The sequence below is a fragment of the Periophthalmus magnuspinnatus genome, chromosome 20 (assembly GCF_009829125.3).
Source record: "Periophthalmus magnuspinnatus isolate fPerMag1 chromosome 20, fPerMag1.2.pri, whole genome shotgun sequence".
Classification (NCBI taxonomy): domain Eukaryota; kingdom Metazoa; phylum Chordata; class Actinopteri; order Gobiiformes; family Gobiidae; genus Periophthalmus; species Periophthalmus magnuspinnatus.
The window spans coordinates 25,380,609-25,405,934 of NC_047145.1; the positions used below are offsets into that span (position 1 = coordinate 25,380,609).

General features: G+C 41.9%; 2 protein-coding genes across 2 annotated transcripts in view; one reads left to right on the top strand and one right to left on the bottom strand.

The window, feature by feature from the left end:
- Nucleotides 1-24,990, top strand: rnf152 (ring finger protein 152). Its single transcript, XM_033985688.2, has 2 exons — nt 1-305; nt 24,209-24,990. The coding sequence occupies exon 2, from the start codon at nt 24,328-24,330 to the stop codon at nt 24,943-24,945; it is 618 nt and encodes a 205-aa protein (XP_033841579.1). The 5' UTR covers nt 1-305; nt 24,209-24,327; the 3' UTR covers nt 24,946-24,990.
- lsm5 (LSM5 homolog, U6 small nuclear RNA and mRNA degradation associated) overlaps nt 1-25,326 on the bottom strand; it is a 160,048-nt gene that overhangs the window by 70,090 nt on the left and 64,632 nt on the right. The window lies entirely within an intron of this gene.

The window sequence follows — 25,326 nt, forward strand, 5'->3', positions numbered from 1 at the left end:
CAGTCACCGCGAGGACACGCGCGGGGTTCGCTCAGTGCACCGAGAAGCAGCGGAGCGACCACATCTCTCCGGCTCCGAGCGCCCGCTGTGCCCGCTGTGCCCGCTGTGCCCTCCCTGTAGCCCGGCTCTGCTCTACCTTCACCCCGCTGATCTGCTCCATCCACAGCCCGGAGCGAAGAGGGCGTCTCCACTGCGCTGTCAAACGGTAAACATCCCCACATCTGCGACGCCTGGCTCGGCGACAGATTTCAATTTCACAGGACAATATATTTGGCAAACAGAAGACGAATTGGACTCGACCCAAGGTAAACATCTCAACGTTTCATTTTCAGCGTGAAACTTGCAAAAGCGTAGCGTGTCTCTTTGTCTCGAAGCGCGGCGGAGACGCAGCTACACGCGCTCCGCTCTGTTTAAAGCAGCGAACAGACTGGCACACTTATACTGCTTTAGACCGGGTTTACTCCTGGTTTAGACCTGGTTTAGTCCTGGTTTAGACCTGGTTTAGTCCTGGTTTAGACCTGGTTTAGTCCTAGTTTAGACCTGGTTTAGACCTGCTTTAGACCTGCTTTAGTCCTGGTTTAGTACTGGTTTAGTACTGGTTTAGTCCTGGTTTAGTCCTGGTTTAGTCTTGGTATAGTCTTGGTATAGTCTTGGTTTAGTCTTGGTTTAGTCCTGCTTTAGTCCTGCTTTAGTCTTGGTATAGACCTGCTTTTGTCCTAGTTCAGTCTTGGTTTAGACCTGGTGTAGTCCTGCTTTAGTCCTGGTTTAGTCCTGGTTTAGTCCTGCTTTAGTCCTGCTTTAGTCTTGGTATAGACCTGCTTTTGTCCTAGTTCAGTCTTGATTTAGACCTGGTGTAGTCCGGGTTTCTGTTTTGTTATAATTCCTTCCATTTTAATCCTCTCTCATTTCAATCTTTTTTTATTCTGAGTGGACTGTGCATGTTCTCCCTGTGTTACTGTGGCAGAGTGGTTAACCTGTCTCCTCCCTGTCACCAGGAGGTTGTGGGTTCGACTCCTGACACAGTCTTATACATATCCACACATTCGTGGGGTAGATTTCTGGTTCTCCTGGTGTTTGTTTGTTTCAGTTGTGATGAAGTTTGGCTCAGATAAACAGACTGCACAGAGGAGGCATTGTCCCTCTGGTTTGATGCTCTGATGGAGGAGCTATGTTACCAAATATGGCAAGGTTATATCATATCTTAGAAACTTTTCATAATCCAAAAATACCCACTGCCAAATGCTCCAAAAATGCACCCTGTGTTTTAAATCCACACAAAGAACCATGACTGTAACGGTTCACTGGAGTCAACAATCAGAACAACTGTAAACAGGTTTTGTTTATCATTTTATTTAAAGAGGGGGTATTATGTAAAATGTAGCTTTCTCCCATATTATAATGTTGTTCCCTTATCAAAAACAGGCCTGAAGAGGTTTTATTTGTCATCCATGCACATTTAAGTAATCTAGTGATCTCTCCCGGGCCCTAGCTGTAAGATTCTATCCAGTGCTCCGCCCACAAGCCGATGTCACCCATGCTCCCACACGACAGCTCTCCATAAATATACAAAAACATGATACAAAACTGTACACTACAACTTCACAAACCTGATGCGATGTGCAATAGTTCCATTAGCAGAACATATGCTAATTGTGATGTAATAGCGCTCTGAAGGGGGAGGGACTTTTGACTCGTAAAAACGAAAGTGAAACTTTAACATATTAATGTGATGTTTAACAGGGTGATCTAAATATGTTATGTGTTAGCAGTTAATACCCCACAGAAGTAAAATACACCTCTTTAATACCCCATAGAAGTTAAATGCCCCTCTTTAAGACCACATAGAAGTAAAATACCCCTCTTAAATACCCCACAGAAGTAAAATACACCTCTTTATTACCCCATAGAAGTTAAATACCCCCTCTTTAACACTCCATAGAAGTAAAATACTCCTCTTTAATACACCATAGAAGTAAAATACCCCTCTTTATTACTCCATAGAAGTGAAATACCCTCTCTTTAATACCCCACAGAAGTAAAATACTCCTCTTTAATACCCCATAGAAGTAAAATACTCCTCTTTAATACCCCATAGAAGTAAAATACTCCTCTTTATTACCCCATAGAAGTAAAATACCCCTCTTTAATACACCATAGAAGTAAAATACCCCTCTTTATTACCCCATAGAAGTGAAATACCCCCTCTTTATTACCCCATAGAAGTGAAATACCCCCTCTTTATTACCCCATAGAAGTGAAATACCCTCTCTTTAATACCCCACAGAAGTAAAATACTCCTCTTTAATACCCCACAGAAGTAAAATACTCCTCTTTAATACCCCATAGAAGTAAAATACTCCTCTTTAATACACCATAGTAGTAAAATACTCCTCTTTAATACACCATAGAAGTAAAATACTCCTCTTTAATACACCATAGTAGTAAAATACTCCTCTTTAATACACCATAGAAGTAAAATACTCCTCTTTAATACACCATAGAAGTAAAATACTCCTCTTTAATACACCATAGAAGTAAAATACTCCTCTTTAATACACCATAGTAGTAAAATACTCCTCTTTAATACACCATAGTAGTAAAATACTCCTCTTTAATACACCATAGTAGTAAAATACTCCTCTTTAATACACCATAGAAGTAAAATACTCCTCTTTAATACCCCATAGAAGTAAAATACTCCTCTTTAATACACCATAGAAGTAAAATACTCCTCTTTAATACACCATAGAAGTAAAATACTCCTCTTTCAGTAGTTACTAACCTGAATCATTCTTTACACCAGGGGTCACCAACCCTGTGCCCGCGGGCGCCATGTCGCCCCCAAGCCCCACATGAGTCGCCCGCAGACCAGTTCTAAAAATAGCACAACTCACTGCATCTAAAATTTAATTTTATTCTGTTGCTATTTTTTTAATCACCCTTGCGTTTATATAGATTTAAAAATGACAATATCTTAAACATATGTTCATTATACGTGAAGTATAGATAGATAAGTTAAGGTGAACTTTGACCTACTCACTTCAAAGGTCAGTATTGTGCGCGTGACAAAACCAGTGCTCCGCTCGCGAGCGCTGTGAGGATGCGCTGAATGCAGTTTCTTACTCCATGGTAGAAAATAAAGAGATCACTTTCACAACGATTTAAGACTGTAAAAGAAACCTGCGCGTATCTCATCTGCGGAGCGACTGTGGCGACGGCAAAGCGGCACAATGTGGAGGGACACTTCACTACGTCTCACAAACGCAGCTTTGGGTAAACACCAGGCTTTTTCCACGACAAAGTCACACAACGCAACCGAAATTTATTTAAAAATATGTAAGCTTATTTTTCTTTAACATTACATAATTGATAACTTTATGAAACATGGTGCAATGTATATTATTTATGTTTTGTTAAAAAGGTTTGTCAATGGATAGTGAAAATGGGATACTTTTCCTATGAGATGTAGTGATGTAAGTGTCATCTGGAAATTTAACAATTACTAAGATTAGTAAAGTTAAAGTGCTGAATACTGATATCTGTTTCCCTCCTTGCTCATCGTTGATAATTATTTTGAGAAATCATTAATGTGATCAGTGTCTTGCAACGTGATTAGTGTGTTCACATAGATGATTATCATTTATCATTGTTAATAATTTATAACTAAAGGCAAACTGAGCAAATGTGTTATTTCAGAAGAGCGTCTCAAACTGGTAGCCCTTCGTATGACTCAGTGCCCATAAAGTAGCTCTCAGGTTAAAAAAGGTTGGTGACCCCTGCTTTACACACTAGTTGTTCATACTGACTAAAGTCTTTGTTGATGGTTTATTGAGTTGTAGTTATTAAAGTGTTAGCCTCTTGTGTGATCGATGTTCTAGAGACGTGCTCTGATCAGGTTGTAATCTGACTTTGCAGATGTAATCAGTCAAACCTTTTACTGTCCCCACACATTAATCAGTGTAATCAGTGTTTACATTCCTCCACTTCCTGCTTTTATCACTACTGTAACATCTCGCTGCTGTAGAGATGGTTTGTTCTGATCAAGTCTGGAACAGGAAGTGGTGTCAGACCAAACAGGAAGTCACTCTTTAAGTTTCATGTTTACATCCTGTTTACCAACTGCTCACTGAGTCGTTCTGTCCAAGTCCTCTGCAAATAACAAAATATCCTGTCTTTTTATAGAAAAATCAGTTGTGCCTGTAGTTTATTCCTCTACAAACATGTTCTGAAAAGTAAATGGGATTTTTTTTTTATCTTGGTTTATCAGTTCAGATTTCACTCTCAGATGTGGATGCTCTGGAGTTTTTACAATGTGCACTTTGAACAAAAACCTACTTTTTAAAAATCACAGTACTTCAATTTAATGTTTATTTCTTTTAATGCCAAAATTTGATCTTACTGTGGAATGGGACTTTAAACCAGGACAAGGGGCCTTTTTACTCTCACACACCTGGGAAACTGTCCTGAAGAAGTCTAACTGCAGATGGCGCTGTCGTCCTGCTTCCATTGGTAGAAAGACAGCACCAAAATTGTTTAAATCAGCTGACCAGACCACAGCAACATCATGTGACCACTCTGAGGCGCTAGTGAGCAGTCCAAACTGTCAGGGATGAAAACAAACTAAACCTTGGTCTGAAGAAAGTTAGTTAGAAGTTGAAATAAAAATATATATCTTGTTTATTTTCAGGACATTTTGACATTTGTTTTTAATAAGACAAAATACAATTACAAAAAGATATAAACACTGCTTTAGAGAATCAGGTTTTATTGTGCGATAATCTGGAAGTGCACATTAACATGCTAGTTGTTGTTAGCTTTACCATCACTGAAAGTTGTGAAAAGCGCTTATAAAGTCATCGTGGTGAATAATTAGCATGCTCGGAATGCATAAGGTCAGTGAGGAAGAACTTTGGATCTTCAAACTTTAAAATAAATTGTTCTGTTTTTTTTTATGTTTTTAAGATGGTAAAAATCAGGTACAGCGCCTTTAACAAAACCAGAACACAACCTGTTTCTTCCGGTTCTTTCTGTAGATGTGAGTCTGACAAATAGACTTTTATTGTGCATCACAGCCGTCCTCCAGTCCACCGCGTCAGAACAGAAAACCATGTCTGCTCCTGTGGGCTGCAGTTGCACTAAATGTCTGTGTGATTTCATATTTCCGCCTAAAAACCAATTCCACCTTAAAATGCTGTGGTCTAAAGGAGCAGAGCCTGGACCTTCTCTGACCTCACACACAACAATGTGATATTTAAGACAGGAGGAGGCACTGCACTGTCTGTGTATCACTGTAAATTCATCTAAAGGTCACATTTACTGCTGCTGCTACTACTGGAGTACTACTACTATTACTACTGCTACTGCTACTGCTTCTACTGCTACTACCACTACTACTGCTACCTCATCTACTACTACTACTACTACTACTATTACTACTACTACTGCTTCTATTGCTACTCCTTCTACTGCTACTCCTACTACTTCTACTGCTACTACTTTTGCTTCTGCTACTGCTTCTACTGCTACTTCTACTACTATTGCTGCTGCTACAGTATTTTTACACAGTTCTTGTCGTCTTGTCATTACTGGCAGTATTAATACTGAGTAATAAAACAGGAATAAGGGATGAGTTGTTCAGACGTGAAGATGTAACTCTCCTCTTCTCTTCTGTGTGTCTTCCATCATCCATCCATCTCTCTTGTTTCAGTTTGATGCTCTGTGATGTCCATAGTTCATGTTGTGTGTCTAAAAGGTGAAAGGTCAAGCACAGGTCACGGAGAGGTCAGGGCTGTGGTGTAGTGTTGTCATTTGCTCCTTGTCTTCAGATCCTCTCTTCCCTTCTCTCCCCTTCCTCCTTCACCCTTTCTCATCTCTGTTTCCCTTCCCCCCTCAATGTCTGTATCACCCTTTTCTCTCTCTCTCTTTCTCTCTATCCACCAAAGACTCATCCCTCACTTTCCATTTCTCAGCCCTTCACAGCTCTTCTTACTTTCTCTCCTCTATCTCTCTTTTTGGCTCTCCTTTACTTCTCTCTTCTCTCCTCTTACCCTCCTTTACACCTTGCCTCTCTCAGCCCTTCACATCTTAGCACTCCCCCTCTCTTCCTCTCCGCTTTTCATACTCCCTCTTTTCTTCATACCCCTTTCTCTCTCTGTCTCTCTCTCTCCTCTCTTATCTCTCGTCTTTATCCTCCCCTCTCTCATCTTTATTCCCCCCTCTCTCCTCTCCTATCTCTCTCTCTGCTCTTTATCCCCTCTCTCTTTCTCTCCTCTTTATCCCCCCCCTCTCTCTTCTCTTCCCCCCCTATCTCCTCTCTTAAGTGTCTCCTCTTTATCCCCCCTCTCTCCCCTCTCTCTCCTCTTTATCCCCCCTCTCTCTCTGTCTCTCTCCTCTTTATTCACCCCCCTCTCTCTCTCTCCTCTCTTATCTCTCTCTCCTCTTTATCCCCCCCTCTCTCCTCTCTTTTCTCTCTCTCCTCTTTATTCACCCCCTCTCTCTCTCTTCTCTTATCTCTCTCTCTCCTCTCTATTCCCCTCTCTCCGTCTCTCTTTGTCTGACCTAGTTTCCATATATCTTCACATCTGTACCCCCTCCCTCTCCCCCCCCCCCCCCTCTCTTTCATTTGTCACAGGACTGATGCTCGCCCGTCCCTCCATCACATCCCTCCGTTCTCTAACTCTGCTCGTTTAAATGTGTGATATTCAAAGACCTGTTTTTACCACAGTATTTTTCGATTCAAGGTGAAAGATGTAGACGATCTCATGTTTGGACTTAAACCTGGACTGAACCTGGACTGAACCTGGACTGAACCTGGACTGAACCAGGACTAAACCTGGACTAAACCTGGACTAAACCTGGACTAAGCCTGGACTAAACCTGGACTTGAGCAGGACTAAAGCTCTCAAGACACTGTCAAAATATTGGCCCTCCATAGCTGCACTCCCCCTCATGATGTTCTGATGTTATTAAATGACACAGGTGCATTGTGGGAGTTGATGGAGCTGTCACTCACCTGAGGCTAAACAGATTTCTATAAAATCAGAACAATCTAATCCTCAGTCTAATACTATTCTGCAGGTCTGAAGACGGCAGAAAAAACCCTCTATAAATACACAAACACATTATACACAACTGTGCTCAACAACTTCACAAACCTGATGTGATGTGCAGTAGTTTCATTAGTGGGATGCAGCTGATTGTGTTGATAGTGCTCTGAAGGGGGAGTGTCTTAGCACAGAGAGCAAAGAGAGGGGAGACTCCCTCGTCAAAAATGAAACTTATACAACATGTTATTACATTGTTTTGTAATACCACATAGAAGTAAAATAATCTTTCTCTCACTCCATTCGTCCATCTCTCCTCCTTCTCCCCTCTCTCCCTCCCTCTCTCTCTCTCTCTCCCTCGCCATTCATCTGTATCTCCTCTGTCTCTCCTCCCTCTCCCCCTCTATCCTTCTCTTTGTCCCCCACTCTCACTGTTTCTTCTTCTCCATTCCTCTGTCTCTCCTCCCTCTCCCCTCTCTCTCCCCCCTCTCTCCTTCTCTTTGTTCCCTACTCTCACTCTCTCCCCCTCTCCATTCCTTTGTCTCCTCTGTCTCTCCTCACTCTCCCCTCTCCCACTCTCTCCCCCTCTCCATTCCTCCCTCTCCCTCTGACTCTCTCCCTCTCTCCATTCCTCCATCTCTCCTCCCTCTCACTCTCTCCCCCTCTCCATTCCTCTGTCTCTCCTCCCTCTCCCTCTTCTCTCTCTCCCCCTCTCCATCCCTCCATCTCTCCTCTCTCTCTCCCCCTCTCCATTCCTCCGTCTCTCCCTCTCTGTTCCCTCTCTTCTGTGTCCAGTTCTTTTTGTTGTAATCGATTTAAAGATGGCTGCCACATCTCCCTCCTTCATTAGAGCAGCTTTTATTTCAGTTTAATTGTTCACAAATCATTTCCCTCCGTGTTTACCAGCGAGAAGAGAAGACCTCAGGGATTCAAATGTCACTGTGGCAGAGTGCTTATCCTGTCTTCTCCCTCTCACCAGGATGTTGTGGGTTAGACTCCTGGTCTGTCTGAGGGCAGTGTGCATGTTCTTCCTGGGCTGCATTAGCATATTTGTCAGATACTGTTCTTTGTTCTCATCTCTCCATTCTTCTCTGATCTGGTGAGACTCTGGGACCTCACGATGTCGATGACACGATAAAAGGACAAAAGAGAAGACAGAGAAAGGGAAAGAGGGGGAAGGAGGGAGGGAAAGAGGGAGAGAGGGAAGGAGGGAGGGAAAGAGGGGAGGAAGAGAGAGAAGGAGAGAGAGAGAGCGGGAAGAAGGAGAGGGGGAGGAAGAGAGAGAGAGAGGGAAGAAAGGAGAGAGAGGGAAGGAGAGAGACGCTGATGAACCCCATTTTAAAAGGCCTGTGCAATGAAGGACAAATCAGGTCTACCTCACTGCTGAAAAAGTCACTTAATAGAATATGACTTTAAAGCCACAGTATGTAACTTTAGAGACAAAAAAAAAATGAACGAAATCAAAGCATGTTTTCTACTTTTTGGTTGTTTTTATTGTATTGTGAGTGGACTCGCATCTCCACAAACCTGACTCTTATTTGACCTGCTTGTTTCCATGGAAATGTTGTTCCTCTGGCTATATCTTTCCACAGATCTGATTTGTAACTATACTTATCCAACCACGCCACAACATCTGCAGATTAACAGGGCACATTTGACCTGCCTCCATCTCAGACTAACACTACAGGAGGATGGGAGGGCATCTGACACAGTGCAGCGAGTGACCTTCAGAGCCAGAATGGCATTTTAAATGGAGTTTGATGTGGTTGTGGTTTATTGTGTTTGCTCGGAGGTAATGGGGAGATGATTGTGTTGGTCGTCCTTGGTAACAGCAGGTGTGAAGAGGAACTGGATACTCCCAGAGAAAGAGAGGAGGGAGACGGAGGGAGGATAGAGAGGAGGAGGGAGGGATAAAAGAGGTAAAAAGAAAGAGGGAGAGAAATATGCAGTGAGGAAGGGAGAGAGACAGAGAGAGAGAAGGACGGAGGGACAAAGTGAGGGAGGGAGAGAGGGACAAAGAGATAAGGAGGGAAGGAGGACTTTGACTTTACAAGGCTTTTATAGCGCGATCATTTTAGCCACATGAAATTACATCTAAAAAGCCATCGAACCAAAGGATGGGCATTTGACCCATCATTCTATTTCTCGGGTTTAACCTGCATTTGACCCATCCTTCAGTGTCTCTGGGTAAAACCTGTCAGGAGCAGTGGGACCATCTCCAGATCTGGGTTTATTCTTGGTCAGGACGACCTCAGCTGGAGGATTTGACCCACTGTGCATGTTTTGGGTTGATGGAGGAAACTGGAGGGAACCCACACAGACACAGAGAGAACATGCAAACTCCACACAGACACAGGGAGAACATGCAAACTCCACACAGACACAGGGAGAACATGCAAACTCCACACAGACACAGAGAGAACATGCAAACTCCACACAGACACAGGGAGAACATGCAAACTCCACACAGACACAGGGAGAACATGCAAACTCCACACAGACACAGAGAGAACATGCAAACTCCACACAGACACAGGGAGAACGTGCAAACACCACACGGACACAGAGAGAATGTGCAAACTCCACACGGACACAGAGAGAATGTGCAAACTTCACACAGTCACAGGGAGAACATGCAAACTCCTCAGGGAACTAGAGAGAAGTGAAGTTTCCAAATATCTGGTTCACCTCTGTTGTGTAAAACAAAACTAGCTCATTTTAAACGGTTTGCAGTGGTCCAGAGTCCAGTGTGGAGTTTTGCTATCATGGTAATGCTAACAACAACTACCATGTTAACATCCTGAAAGCTTTATAATTAGCTGCAGACAAGACACAAAGTGGACTTGTTTCGACCTCATGAGCTGCTTATGAAATAAATCTGTACACATCTGGACACATTTTTCTGAAATGTAAAAAAACAAACAAATCTGTGCCTTTAAACAAGAAGTTAGACGAGCGATGTGAGGACGAGCGATGATCTTACGAGCGATGATCTTACGAGCGATGAGAGGACAGAATCTCTGATGCTTTGGTTCAGAGGCCGGACCCTGAACACACCACGCTGCGTTCACTGGTGTCACCTTGTAGGATTTCTGAGTTTCAAAGCCTTTGTGAAGTCTCAGAGCTGGAGTTTTAGATCACTGTTCAAAGTCTTCTTTAATGTTGGTTTATTTAAAATGTTTACCACAAATTTGTTATCAAAACCCAAAATGAATTTTACTCCCCACTGAGAGAGATCAGGACAGTCAGACATTTTCAGTCGTGTGGAGATAAACTGTGAGGACAGAGCGAACTGTGGACACGATGTAAGATTAAAGTGAATATGTGAAACCACGAAGACGCCAGAGAGAGGCTCAGAGCTGGTTTAGTCCTGGTTTGTGTCTGTGTTTGCATGAGTTTGCATGTTCTCTCTGTGTCTGTGTGGGCTTCTTGAAGTTTCCTCCATCAACCCAAAACATGTCCTGACCAAGACTAGACCAAGATCTGGAGATGGTTTAACCCAGACAGGTTTAACCCAGAGACACAAGGATGGGTCAAATTCAGGTTTAATCCAGACACTGAAGGATGGGTCAAATGCAGAGGCCAAGTTACCTATGGGGGACAATAAAGTGTGCCTAAATCAGCAGCAGTCCCTTGTTGTAAATGATGGCATTGTTGTGGTGCATGTCTCAGAGTGTGGCTTTACCTTGAGGCTGTATCTGTAGCGTCAGCACAAACAGAGCTGTAAACCACATGTGACGACAGGAATGTGAACAGTGCTAACAAGCAGCTGGAACAAGTTTAGTCCCACTCGAGTCCAGAGACCGGAGACGAGACCGGAGACGAGACTGGAGACGAGAACGGAGACGAGACCGGAGACGAGACCGTACCAGAGACTGTACCAGAGACTGTACCAGAGACTGTACCAGACCAGAAACCAGACCAGAGACCAGATCAGAGACCAGACCAGAGACCAGACCAGAGACCAGACCAGAGACCAGACCAGAGACCAGACCAGAGAGCCAAGGAGTGGTAAGGAGCAGCTGGAACGGGTTTAGTCCCTCCCAAGTGTGTGTAAAAGTCACAAACCAGTTAAAGCTCGTCATGTGTGGACTGTGGACCAGACCAGGGGAAGAACAGGACCATTGTTTTTGTGCTGACAGAGGACACATTTCCATTTGTGGATATTGTTGGGTTTTGGGTAAGTTGAATTTATTCATTTTTTCTGAAAGACTTGTTTGTTTGAGGAGCTGTACACCCACCTTTATCAGGAAGTGCTATTATTGAGCTACAGATCTGGACGCTGCAGTGTTGACTTTTTGGTCACATGAACACTGAACATACTTATGAACAGACTTTTAATCACATTTAGTGAGACTTTTCTTAAGTTCTCTGTTGAAATTCCCCCTAAACCAGAAATGCCAAAAGAAGAGGAAAGTAGGTCAGAAGTAGAAGTTTGTTTGTTTGTTTGTGTGTGTGTTTGAAAATGGACGTGGCACATTAATTAATCACCAGTGTAATTGTGAGTTAGCTGATTTGAGGTAATTTCCATCCTTATTCCTTTTACTAGATGCCTAAAAGTGAATAAGTAAAAATTGCACATAAAAAATTACAAAATATACAATATACCACAGTGAAATAGTAAATATACAATACTGGAGTGTTTGCCCACTGATCTGAAGGTTGGCAGTTCAAATCCTTCTCTCAAAAACATCATTGGTTGAATGGTCTGATCCACTGACCCACAGGTTGGAGGTGCAATTCCAGCTTCCACAGATAAATGCTGTCATTGGGCAAGACTGTGAATGTGCGTGTGTGTGTGTGTGAATGTGTGTGGTTCCTTGATGTAAAGTTCTTTGAATGCTTTGTATTGACCATTTAACAATACAATTGCAGAGAAAAAGGGTTGTAGTTAGACTTCTGCTATTGCCTTTGTGTCCTTGAGCAAGACACATATTGGCAGCTTTCAAATGTTAAGTCAAGTGCACCTTCAAGCTGTTTGACTTATAATAAAGCACTCCGTTTATTATGTACAGTAGTGGTCTGTCCAGCGCTTCTGTGGTGTAACCCCTGGACTACATTACCCACAACCCCCCTCAGCGTCACCTTGACAACCTCCTGTTTGTCTCTTAGCAACCGCTGAGTTTGAATGATAGATAGTTCTGACAGGTTCCTCCAGGCGAGAACAGAGGCGAGAAACAGGATAGAAACAAAAGCAACCAATGTGCAACCGTTTAAAATGACCCAGAAAACATAAGAAGATAGACATGAATTCTGACTGCGGTGTCCAGTGGGAGCTGACGTCGCTGTAAACGCCATCACAACAAAACACCATATGCAGTTAGCGCCCCCTATGGACAGCTGCACATCACACTAGTGAGCAGTGAGGATTGATCAGAACAATGTCTTAAACACAGGAGAATAAAGATGACCCAAACATGAATCAGTCTAAATACAACTTCAGAGGTTCAATAAGAAGAAACATCTAGAACACGGTGAAAAGCTCCAGAGTCGAGCTTTAAGCCTCCGTCCTGCAGCTGCACTGGGCTCAGGCTCAGGTTTTTATCTGTGAATAATAAATGGACTCCTGGCCCGAGGCATCTGGAAAAATGCCTTTATCTTCTTTAAAACAGACAGCGATCCCATCTGCAGATACACCTCCATCAAACTGAGAGAAAGAAGGGAGTGAGAGAGAGAGAGAGCGTGAGTGAGGGAGAGAAAGAGAGAGAGAGAGGAAGAGAGAGGGAGAAGAGAAGAGGAGAGAAGCATCTCTACCTATTTTAAAACAGACAGATCCCATCTGCAGATACACCTCCGTCAAACTGAGAGAAAGAAGGGAGTGAAGGAGAAAGAGAGAGAGAAAGAGAGCGGGAAAGACAGACAGAGCGAGAGAAAGAGACAGAAGGAGAGAAAGAGAGACAGAAGGAGAGAAAGAGAGACAGAAAGAGAGAGAGAGAGATGGAAGGAGAGAAAGAGAGACAGGAGGAGAGAAAGAGAGACAGAAAGAGAGACAGAAGGAGAGAGGGAGAGAAGTAGAGTTGGAGGGAAAGAGAGGGAGAAGAGAAAAGAGGAGAGAGGCATCTCTTTACCTACTTTAAAACAGACAGCAATCCCATCTGCAGATACTCCCATCAAACTGACAGAAGAGAGAGAAAGAAGGAAGTGAAGGAGAGAAAGAGAGATATTGAGAGAAAAGGAGAGAGAGAAAGAGAGAAAGTGAAAGGAGGGAGGCATCTTTTTATCTACTTTAAACAGACAGCGATTCCATCTACAGACTCTTCCATCAAACTGAGAGGAGAGAGGGAGAGAGAGGTGGGGGTGGAGAAAGACAGGAAGAGAGCGAGAGAGAAAGAGAGAGCGAGAGAAGATGAATCACTTTATCTACTTTAAAACAGACAGCAATCCCATCTATAGACTCCTCCATCAAAATAAGAAAGAAGAGGAAAAGGGAAGGAGAGAGTGGAGAAAGAGTGGAAGGGAGACATAGAGAGTGAGAGGGAGGAAGGGAGTGAAAGTAAAAGAAAGAAGCAGAAAGCGACTCTATGCACACACCTCCATCAAACAGAGAGGAAAGAGAGGGAGTGGAGTGAAGGAGAGAGGGAAAAGAGGAGTGTAAGACAGGTGTATGGAATCTCTTTATCTACTTAAAAACAGACAGTGATTCTATCTACAGACTCACCTCCATCAAACTGAGAAGGGGAGGAGAGAAAAGAGAGAGACTGATAGGGGAATGTGGGGGAAGAGAAGAAAGAAATGAGGGCATAACAAAAAGAGAAGGAGATTTATTTTATGAACAAGGGAAGCACAAAAGAAAGGAGGAAGAGAGAAAGATAGATTAGAGAGACAGACATTGATCCTGGTTTAGTCCTGGTTTAGTTCTGGTTTAGTCCTGGTTTAGTCCTGGTTTAGACCTGGTTTAGACCCGGTTTAGACCTGGTTTAGACCCGGTTTAGACCTGGTTTAGACCCGGTTTAGTCCTGGTTTAGTCCTGGTTTAGTCCTGGTTTAGTCCTGGTTTAGACCTGGTTTAGACCCGGTTTAGACCTGGTTTAGACCCGGTTTAGTCCTGGTTTAGTCCTGGTTTAGTCCTGGTTTAGTCCTGGTTTAGACCTGGTTTAGTCCTGGTTTAGTCCTGGTTTAGTCCTGGTTTAGACCCAGTTTAGACCCGGTTTAGACCTGGTTTAGACCTGGTTTAGACCCGGTTTAGTCCTGGTTTAGTCCTGGTTTAGTCCTGGTTTAGACCTGGTTTAGTCCTGGTTTAGTCCTGGTTTAAAACTGGTTTAGTCCTGGTTTAAAACTGGTTTAGTCCTGGTTTAAAGCTGGTTTAGTCCTGGTTTAGTGCTGTTTTGAGTTCTGATTCAGTCCTGTTTCAGTCCTGATTTGGTTCTGGTTCTTTTATGTAGGTCTGTCAAAAGTATCAAAAATCAGATACTAACCAATACTAAAACTAGTATCAAAACTACATACTCATTGTTCGCACATATCGATACTAAAAACATAATTGATAGGACAGAAATTAACCTTTCCTGAATATGTTTAAGTACTACCCTGTAATGTTGAAACTCACATTCTGTTGTGTAAATAAAGAGTGTTTTTATCATCATAGAGGAATCAGAATCGGTATCAAGTATTGAGTCTATTACTTAGTATCAAACTCGAGTTTGACACTGTAGTATCTATCACTGTAGTACAGCTCTACTTATGACAGACTGGTTTCAAAACACAAACACTGTATTCTCTTATCTCCCCCAAACGTCCCACTGAGATCTCAGTGGGGCTCTGACTGCAGCGAGTGTGTGAAATCTGATTCTCCATGGTCCCTGAACGCAGCGTGAAGGAGACGTAAAATTTGTGAGGTCCATTATAACCCTGGTTCAGACCTGGTTTAGACCTGGTTCAGTCCTGTTTCAGATCTAGTTTAGACATGGTTTAGACCTGGTTTAGTTCTGGTTTAGTCTTGGTTTAGTCATCATTTAGTCCTTTGTTTAGTCCTGGTTCAGTCCTGGTTTAGACCTGCTTTAGTCCTGCTTTAGTCCTGGTTTAATTGTTATTTAGTCATGTTTCAGTCCTGGTTTAGTCCTGGTTTAGTCCTGGTTTAGTCCTGGTTTAGTCCTGGTTTAGTCCTGTTTCAGTCCTGGTTTAGTCCTGGTTTAGTCCTGGTTTAGTCCTGGTTTAGTCCTGGTTTAGCCCCTGAACACTGTGAAGCAGAAGATTTTTGCAATGTGTTTGAGGTCCTGGCTCAGTGTGGGATTTTTCAAAAAGCCTGTGATTATTTATGCAGCTGATGGTTCTCTCCCTTAAATGAACTCCAGGAAGAACCAAACATGATTAACTTTGAGACTGTCCTTCTCAAACTTCTGCTGTTTAGAAGAAACTCCTTCTCTGTGTCAACTACTTAAAGCTGAATTATTGTGAAAAATCAAGCTTAACCAATGTCCTGGTTGTTTCTTCTCACTGAGACTCTGAAGTTGTATTTGGAGTGATTCGTGTTTGAGTCATCTTTAATCGCTTATTTTCTTATTTTGCCGATTGTCACCTCCATTGGTACACACCCACTGTGTACGCACTTCCTTCTCCAGTTTTATTTTCTTAACTGGTGGTACTCGTTGGACTGGGCAGTTTTGTTTTGGTACAAATTTTTAAAAAAAAGTAATTTTAGATGATTATTCTGATATAAAACGTGCAAATTGATCCACACATAATGATCCACAGTTTACCACAGAGCACACACGAGCACAGTCAGGCTAATTTAAAGGTTCTGTACCTGAGTTTTAAAATGTATTTGAGTAAAATGTGCTTTTCCCCAGTGCAGATGTATCATATATGCCGCTCTTGAGGTCAAAATAAGTCCTCTGTGTGCTGTCTGAATCTGATTATAAACAGGGATACACTGATACAAATTACCCAGACCAAGTTTGGCTTTAAGTATCTGCGATATCTGATATCCAACCGATACCAGCGCAGAGACTGAACCGATATATTGGAGCTGATATCAATTAAACGTTAAAACATTCAATATTGAACATTCACTAAGTGTTTACAGTGGTCCTTTGTTTATCGCGGGCTTACGATCTAAAAATAAACCGCAATAGGCAAAGTCCATGAAGTATCAGCTTTATTTTTTACAATTATTCTATATGTTTTGCAGCTGTAAAACCCGTCACCACACACTTTAGTGAGGGACAACTGTATTAGGAAGTGCACTGTTAGCATGTTAGTTGTTAGCTACTCCCCTCTTGTTTCTGAAAATTGTGAAAAATGCTTATAAACTCATCATGGTGAGTGATTAGGGTGTTGTGAGGATGTTCAGATGTTCTGTTTTGTTGTTTTTCATCAGTAAACTCAGGGACAGACTGGAGCGTTCTGATGTGACACACACACATCGTGCACAGGAGCGTCCTGATGTGACACACACACATCGTGCACAGGAGCGTTCTGATGTGACACACACACATCGTGCACAGGAGCGTCCTGATGTGACACACACACATCGTGAACAGGAGCGTTCTGACGTGACACACACACACATCATGCACAGGAGCGTTCTGATGTGACACACACACACATCGTGCACAGGAGCGTCCTGATGTGACACACACACATCGTGCACAGGAGCGTTCTGACGTGACACACACACACATCATGCACAGGAGCGTCCTGATGTGAGACACACACACATCGTGCACAGGAGCGTCGTGACGTGACACACACACACACACACATCGTGAACAGGAGCGTCCTGATGTGACACACACACACATCGTGCACAGGAGCGTCCTGACGTGACACACACACATCGTGCACGGTGCTTTTCGGGGCTGTTTTGGTGCTTATGTGCAGACAGGGAGTTGAAGGGCAAAGCTGTGTAACTCTATTAAAAAACATAACCTCGTTTACAAATGCTGCAGGAGCTACCCTCTGAATACTAATGCACCGCAGAATGTTAATGAGCAGAGACTGTGTGGGTTAGATTCCCCAAATGAGGCAGACGCTTGCTCAAAGGTCACTGCAGTCTGCTTGTACCACGGACACAAACTACTCACAGAGGGACATTGGGAATTCAGTGAGTTTGAGCAAATGGTGAAATATAAAAATGAAAAACACTTTGTTTTTTTGTTATTTGAATACTAATATTACAAGCTCTGTACCTGATTTTTTGTGTTTTAAAACATGAAAAACAACTAGTTCATTTTAGATATCTGCAGTGGTCCAAAGTTATGCATTCAGAGCATCCTCATTATTCACCACAATGAGTTTAGAAGCACTTTTTACAACTTTCAGAGACCAGAGAGACAGCTTTTGCATCTGATTGTCAATATTTTACAAAAGATACCCCAACTTTAATATTCTGAATTAAGAAAATGTATACTTTACATGTTAATGATCCTTCAGTGTCTCAGGGTTAAACCTGCATTTGACCCATCCTTGTGTCTCTGGGTTAAACCTGCATTTGACCCATCCTTCAGTGTCTCTGGGTTAAACCTGCATTTGACCCATCCTTCAGTGTCTCAGGGTTAAACCTGCATTTGACCCATCCTTGTGTCTCAGGGTTAAACCTGTCAGGAGCAGTGGGACTCATCTCCAGATCTGGGTCTAGTCTTGGTCAGGACGACCTCAGCTGGAGGATTTGACCCTTTGTGCATGTTTGGGTTGATGGAGGAAACTGGAGGGAACCCACACAGACACAGAGAGAACATGAATCTCCACACAGACACAGGGAGAACATGCAAACTCCACACAGACACAGGGAGAACAGGAGAACATGAAAACTCCACACAGACACAGGGAGAACATGCAAACTCCACACGGACACAAGGAGAACATGCAAACTCCACACAGACACAGGAAGAACATGCAAACTCCACACAGACACAGGGAGAACATGCAAACTCTGTAATCTCTACTGAGTTTGTAATCTCTACTTCTTAGTCAGTTTGGGATGAGGAAACCGCACAACATGACTCAAAGCTACAAGAGTCAATTTTGTGTTTTTTTTCTGAACCTTCCACCAGAAGTGACATAAGGCACCTTTAATATATTAATAATAATAATAATAATGCAAGGGTTTTATACAGTGCCTTTCAAGACGCTCAGAGACACTTCACAGAGCGTTATTCTTTCACTCCACACTGCGGCGGTAAACTGCTATTGTGGCCACAGCTGCCCTGGGACAGACTGATGAAAGTGAGGTAAGTCTGCACCATCGGCCCCTCCCCCCACCAGCACTCACACAGCACGTTCATACTTCTACAAATCCCAATCTACTACTACTCTCCATTCATGTTTCAAAATGTGGGCATTCAGTTTTACTTTGTTTTCTAAAAAAGAATAGTGTATTTTCCGGTCTATAAGTCGCACTTTTTTCATAGTTAGGCCGTATTCAGATGCAATTTATATGTAAAAGCTAAGTTTTTTTTCTTCATTGTTATGCATTTTTTGGCTGTGACTTATACTCCGGTGCGACTTATACTCTAGAAAATACAAATATGTTCTTGTTCTGTTGTCCCGCTCCAGCTCCATTCTGCTGTCGCTCTCATCTGTAGTTTTGCCTCATAAACCTGTGTTCTACCTAACCACACTCCATAAACTCCATCACAGCGTTGACATTTCCCAGGATCCTAAATGCCTCGGGGCTTCACATAACAACAGGCTGGTGGTGCGTTCACTGTCCCTCCCCTTTCTCCTCCCGGTGATGCGTTCAGGTGCTTTATTATCTCATGTCGACACAGATGTTATTTTTAACCTGGAGCGCTCCCCTCTCCTGCTCTTGTTTGGTCCCTGAAGATGTAAAGATAAACCGAACAGGCGAGCAACGTGTCACTGCAAACAAATCTATGTGACAAGACTTGCAAATATCATTTTTTAAACTAGATGCCCTACCTGACACTGGGGAATTGATTGGACTATAACTGGAATAACTAGACCATGGGAATTATCCTGCTTTAGTCCTGCTTTAGTCCTGCTTTAGTCCTGGTTCAGTCCTAGTTCAGTCCGGCTTTAGTCCGGCTTTAGTCCTGGTTCAGTCCTAGTTCAGTCCTGGTTTAGTCTGGCTTTAGTCCTGCTTCAGTCCTGGTTCAGTCCTGTTTTAGTCCTGGTTTAGTCTCGGTTCAGTTCTGCTTTAGTCCTGGTTTAGTCCGGCTTTAGTCCTGCTTTAGTCCTGGTTCAGTTCTGCTTTAGTCCTGGTTTAGTCCAGCTTTAGTCCTGCTTTAGTCCTGGTTCAGTTCTGCTTTAGTCTTGCTTTAGTCCTAGTTCAGTTCTGGTTTAGTCCTGCTTTAGTCTTGGTTCAGTCCTGCTTTAGTTTGGCTTTAGTCCTGGTTTAGTCCTGGTTTAGTCCTGGTTTAGTCCTGGTTTAGTCCTGGTTTAGTACTAGTTCAGTTCTGCTTTAGTCCTGGTTTAGTCTTGGTTCAGTCCTGGTCCTTGAAGATGTTAAGATAAACCAAACAGGCGAGCAACGTGTCACAAATCTATGTGACAAGACTTGCAAATAACATTTTTAAACCAGATGCCCTACCTGACACTGGGGAATTGATTGGACTATAACTGGAATGACTAGACCATGGGAATTATCCTAACCTGTAAATTGGTTTTGTGAGATAGATTCCTTTCTTTCAGTGGGGGAAGCGTCTTTCCAATGGACACAATGTCAATAATGTGAGATTTAAACCACTGACCCTCTCATTAATGGGGGGATGCTTAACCCAGTGCAGTGTCACTTCAGTATGTCCCATTAATATTAATACAACAGCCTGTTATTTTAGGGTCACCGGATTTTTCAATTTCTTCTATATTATTTAATAAAACATTTTAATTTAAAAAGTAGGGAACTGTAGACATTAAAATGTATTACAGAGGGTCGTTAAGCTTGTGCTAAGTCACTCCCCCTTCAGAGCACTATCACAACACAATTATCATGCATTGCAAATCACATCAGGTTTGTCGTGTACAGTTGTGTATAGTTATGTATCTTGTTTTTGTATATTTATTGAGAATTGTCATGTGGGAGATGTTGGCAGAATAGACAGAATAGCTATCAATGCAAATAATCCAGATGCCCTCCCTGATGCAACCCTCTCAATATATAGTCACACTAATGTATTCATACAGGGTAGATAAGTGAAGTGTCCTTCAAGGGGTTTTACTGTTCTATAACATGCAGGCTGGGGGCGTTTAACCTCTGTGCTCGTCGACCTTCGTCTCTTTACAATCTGAGCTGCTCTCATCATCACGAATCATTGAGAACTATCTGGCCTTGAGTTATGTTGTGTTATTGTCTGGAACGCGTAATCTTGGTGCTGCCCCCTACAGGTCACTCTGCCTCAGGACTGTTACGGCACACTGAGCGCGCTCCGTACACGCCGCTCTTATCTCCTCTGTTTGGCTCTGGGGAGTGTCCTTTAATGGCTCTAATCTGAGAGCGTTTACCACAGGCTGTTTCTCAACACAAACACTGCAGGTCAATATGTTCTCTACACGTGACCTGCCATTTTCACAAATCTCAAACGAGCTAATCGCTTTATGATCTGATGCAGACAGCACTGGTTTGGAGTTTGATGTTTTAAAGATTTAAGGGGTATTATGCAAAATTAACTTTTTAAGCTTGTCTGAAGAGGTTTTAGATGTCGTCCATGCATGTTTGAGTAATCTCTCCCAGGCCCAAACCCTTCTTCTGTTTCATATATTTTTATTGATGTGTGAACAAATATTCTACTGTCATTTAGACAACAAATGCATACACACCTTTTCATTTTTATCTAAGAAAAACCGAAACTTAAAAATTAAATAAATAAATCACACAATTATAAATAAAATATTACTGATAATAATAGTAATAAAAATAAAATAAATAAATAATAAAATATTTTTTTAATTTTTTTTTTAAAAGGTGGGCGGGGTGGAGGTTGGCTAAGACAGTCTCAGTTTCAAAAAGTCAATAAATATTTGCCATTTTCTATAAAATTTGTTTACAATACCTTTGTTGGAATATCTAATCTTCTCAACTTTCACAAAGGACATAACCTCATTAATCCATTGAGTGCTGGATGGGGAATTTTTTGATTTCCAAAATAAGAGGTGATGGCCTTTTACATTCAAACCCTTCTTGCGATTAACTGTACAAACCTGTACAAGGCTCCGCCCACAAGCCTACATCACCCATGCTCCCACATGACAACTCTCCATAAATATACAAAAACAAGATGCAAAACTGTACACTACAACTTGACAAGCCTGATGTGATGTAGTTTGATCAGCAGGATGCAGCTGATTGTTGTTATAGCGCTCTGAAAGGGGAGTGACGCAGCATGGAGAGCTCAGAGCATCGAAAAACAAAATTTCACAAATTAAACATGTTAATAATTCATTTTTGGCATATATAGCATTTTCAAAAAAATAAAAGGTAACATGGTGATCTAAATATGTTACATCTTTCAGTTAATACACCATAGAACAGACATGGGCAAACTACGGCCCAGGGGCCACACATGGCTCTTTGGGATTATTAATCCGGCCCGCCCAACGTAACCAAGTTATATTAAAATAGGTAAGGGTAAACCTTGTTCTATTCACCTTTTCAACAAGTTGTTGATCTTTTGGCACTTGATAAAAATGAATGTGAGTTTTTCTGCTGTGTTTATTTAACTAAAATTGAATACATTAATTATTAATTTAATTAATGCATAGGAAAACAATTTGTACAAGGAGCCTTTCATATTCATGCTTTGCTACATGTTACAGGTCAAATCTCTAATGTAATATATAAGATTTGACAGAGGAGCGTGTACGTACATAACATGGTGATCTAATTATGTTATATCCCCCTCTTTGACACTTCATAGAAGTAAAATACCTCCTGTTTAACACCCCAGAGAAGTAAAATACCTCCTCTTTAACACCCCATAGAAGTAAAATACCTCCTCTTTAACACCCCATAGAAGTAAAATACCTCCTCTTTAACACCCCATAGAAGTAAAATACCTCCTCTTTATACCCCATAGAAGTAAAATACCTCCTCTTTAATACTCAATAGAAGTAAAATACCCCTCTTTAACACCCCATAGAAGTAAATACCTCCTCTTTAACACCCCATAGAAGTAAATACCTCCTCTTTAACACCCCAGAGAAGTAAAATACCTCCTCTTTAACCCCCCATAGAAGTAAATACCTCCTCTTTAACACCCTATAGAAGTAAAATACCTCCTCTTTAACCCCCCATAGAAGTAAAATACCTCCTCTTTAACACCCCATAGAAGTAAAATACCTCCTCTTTAACACCCCAGAGAAGTAAAATACCTCCTCTTTAACACCCCATAGAAGTAAAATACCTCCTCTTTAACACCCCATAGAAGTAAAATACCTCCTCTTTAACACCCCATAGAAGTAAAATACCTCCTCTTTAACCCCCCATAGAAGTAAAATACCTCCTCTTTATACCCCATAGAAGTAAAATACCTCCTCTTTAATACTCAATAGAAGTAAAATACCCCTCTTTAACACCCCATTCAAGTAAATACCTCCTCTTTAACACCCCATAGAAGTAAATACCTCCTCTTTAACACCCCAGAGAAGTAAAATACCTCCTCTTTAACCCCCCATAGAAGTAAATACCTCCTCTTTAACACCCTATAGAAGTAAAATACCTCCTCTTTAACCCCCCATAGAAGTAAATACCTCCTCTTTAACCCTACATATAAGTAAAATACCTCCTCTTTAATACCCCATAGAAGTAAAACACCCCCTCTTTAATACCCCATAGAAGTTTAATACCCCCTCTTTAATACCCCATAGAATGAATAGTTAATGAATAATTATTTTTTATTACATATTTTAAATTAAATGTTGGAATAATTGTGATCTCCATTAAAAGCCGTCTGCTTCAGTACGAGGCTTCTTCTCAGTACAAATGTGTCGTGTATTTGTGGTTTTGTGGGTGTTTTGACTGGGTTAAGTCAAGTGTGAAGCAGCTATCAAAAAACTAAAGAGATTACGTTAATGAATTTTGATTTTGAAAGAGCGACCAGAGGAAGCGGAAAATGAGTGAACAATGGTTTTAAGAGAGAAAGAGCTGGCGTCTCCAGTGTGTGCGGATCACACCGTCTGCACTCAGCAAATCACCTCAACAGCATTTCAACAATATTCAAAATCAAACCAATGTGCTGTGGTAGTGTAATGCGACTGTTTAAGACTTATTGCATTATCATTGTCATTCATATATGATTCATAGTAGTGTACGTCCTTCCTTGCTGAGGAGGAGGGTCTAAGTACAGGGGGCGCTCTGGGACACTTCTCCATTTACTTGTTTTCTGTTGATTAATTTATTTGTCTGTTTCTGTTTCATTGTTGATTTTCTAACTTTCTGTTGGTTAAATTAATTCTCATGTTCAGCCCCAAGAGGCGACTGCTGCTGTGATTTTGGGCTTTATAAAAATAATTTGAATTGAGTAAAAGGCACTGTACCCAATTTTTTCCCATGGAGCCAAATGTGTCTTTTCCCAGTACAGATATATTGTAAAAGAAGGTCACTTGTTTTGCTTTTGCTGTCAAATTTATGGTATAAAATTGTTACCTTTTCACTGTGAAAATAATTTTTCTATTTTTGTAGTTATTGTCCATGTGTTTAAAGACACAAAAGGCTGGTGTAAAGTGAATTATGCACAATATTGCGGTTACATTGGGGTCTAATTGTAAATGTATATTTTTTCAGTTTTGTGATTGGTTGATTACTCCCAGTCTCTTAACTCATACAAGGGGAGCAGAAGGGACTGTGTTCAGACTTGAGGATGAAACATTGTATGAATAAAAGTGAATCAAGTGTGAGACAGTGTGTGTGGGAGTTTTCTTAACCTTTCAGATCAATTGTAAAAGAAGGTCAAAATAAGTCTGCTGTGTCCTGTCTGTCTTTGTATCTGATTATAAAAAAGTTTTATTGTGTGAGAATGAGGAAGGGCGTTGTTGTGAGTGCTGTCTGTTGTTATTGTAATGGCAAAACTCCACTCTAGCCTCTGAAAAGTGCTTATAAACTCATCGTGGTGAATAATTGGGATGCTCTGAATGCATAATGTGAGTGAGAAATAACTTTGGACCACTGCAAACCGTTTAAAATGAACTAGTTTTGTTTTTCATGTTTTTAAGATGGTTAAATGATAATCTCAACCATCATGCTAATGTTTCTCTATCCTTTATCTTTTTCAGATGTGAACTCCAACTGTGTGTGACATCACTACCAAACCTCAACCTTAAATCATCTTGGGACAAATATAAGTCGTTGCATTCCCTTTTCCCTGGATATTTCTGACTATTTTGGATCCAAAATGGAGACTCTTTCCCAGGATTCTTCGCTGGAATGCCAGATCTGCTTTAACTACTACAGCCCACGCAGACGCCCCAAACTCCTGGACTGTAGACACACCCTCTGCTCCGTATGCCTCACCCAAATGCGCAGCACCCATAAGGAGATCCGCTGCCCCTGGTGCCGCGGTGTCACCAAACTCCCGCCCAATCTCTCCATTTCCCATTTACCCGACGATCCCGATATCGTCACGGTGATCGCGATTCCTCATACTTCCCAACACACTCCCGTTTTTATCCGGCTTCCTACCAATGGCTGCTACATGCTGCCGGTGCCCATGAAAGACAGGAATTTGGGTTTGCCGGGCGAGCTCGGGTGCAGGTTCATCCCGCAGCAGAAAGGTGTCGCGGTTGTGACGATTCCCGAAGAGGAGAGATTAGCGATGGGATTGGATAGTTTGAGTTTGGGCGAATCGGGGGAGCATCGAGGAGCTATGATGGTCACGACTACCAAAGGTTCAGCATGGTCCGGCGTTTGCACCGTCATTTTAGTGGCTTGCGTTTTGCTGTTTCTGCTTGGGATCGTCCTGCATAACATGTCGTGCATCTCCAAAAGGTTTACAGTAATTTCATGTGGTTGAACTTTGCAAGACTACAAACTACAAAAATGAATGGGACTACAAAAATGGACGCCTAATTAGATCCAAGAGAGAAAAGCTATCTGTTGAAGCTATCATGTTGAAATTTGGAAGATGTCAAACTGGTGGAACTATAAAAATTGATGATTATCTTAATCTAAGAGGAAAAAGCTATTGGATTATCACATTAGAAAAGAGACTGTGTCAGGAAATTTAATGTTGAAGGATTTCAAAATGCATATTGCAAAGTGAAGTAGCAGGATAAAGCCATTTGGTTGTTAGTACAAGGAGCACACAACATGGAAGCCATCAGCGAGACAAGAACGTTTAAAGGATTCTTCAAAATGGCTGACAAAAAACTGTTGAGGTAGATGACACAGTTGG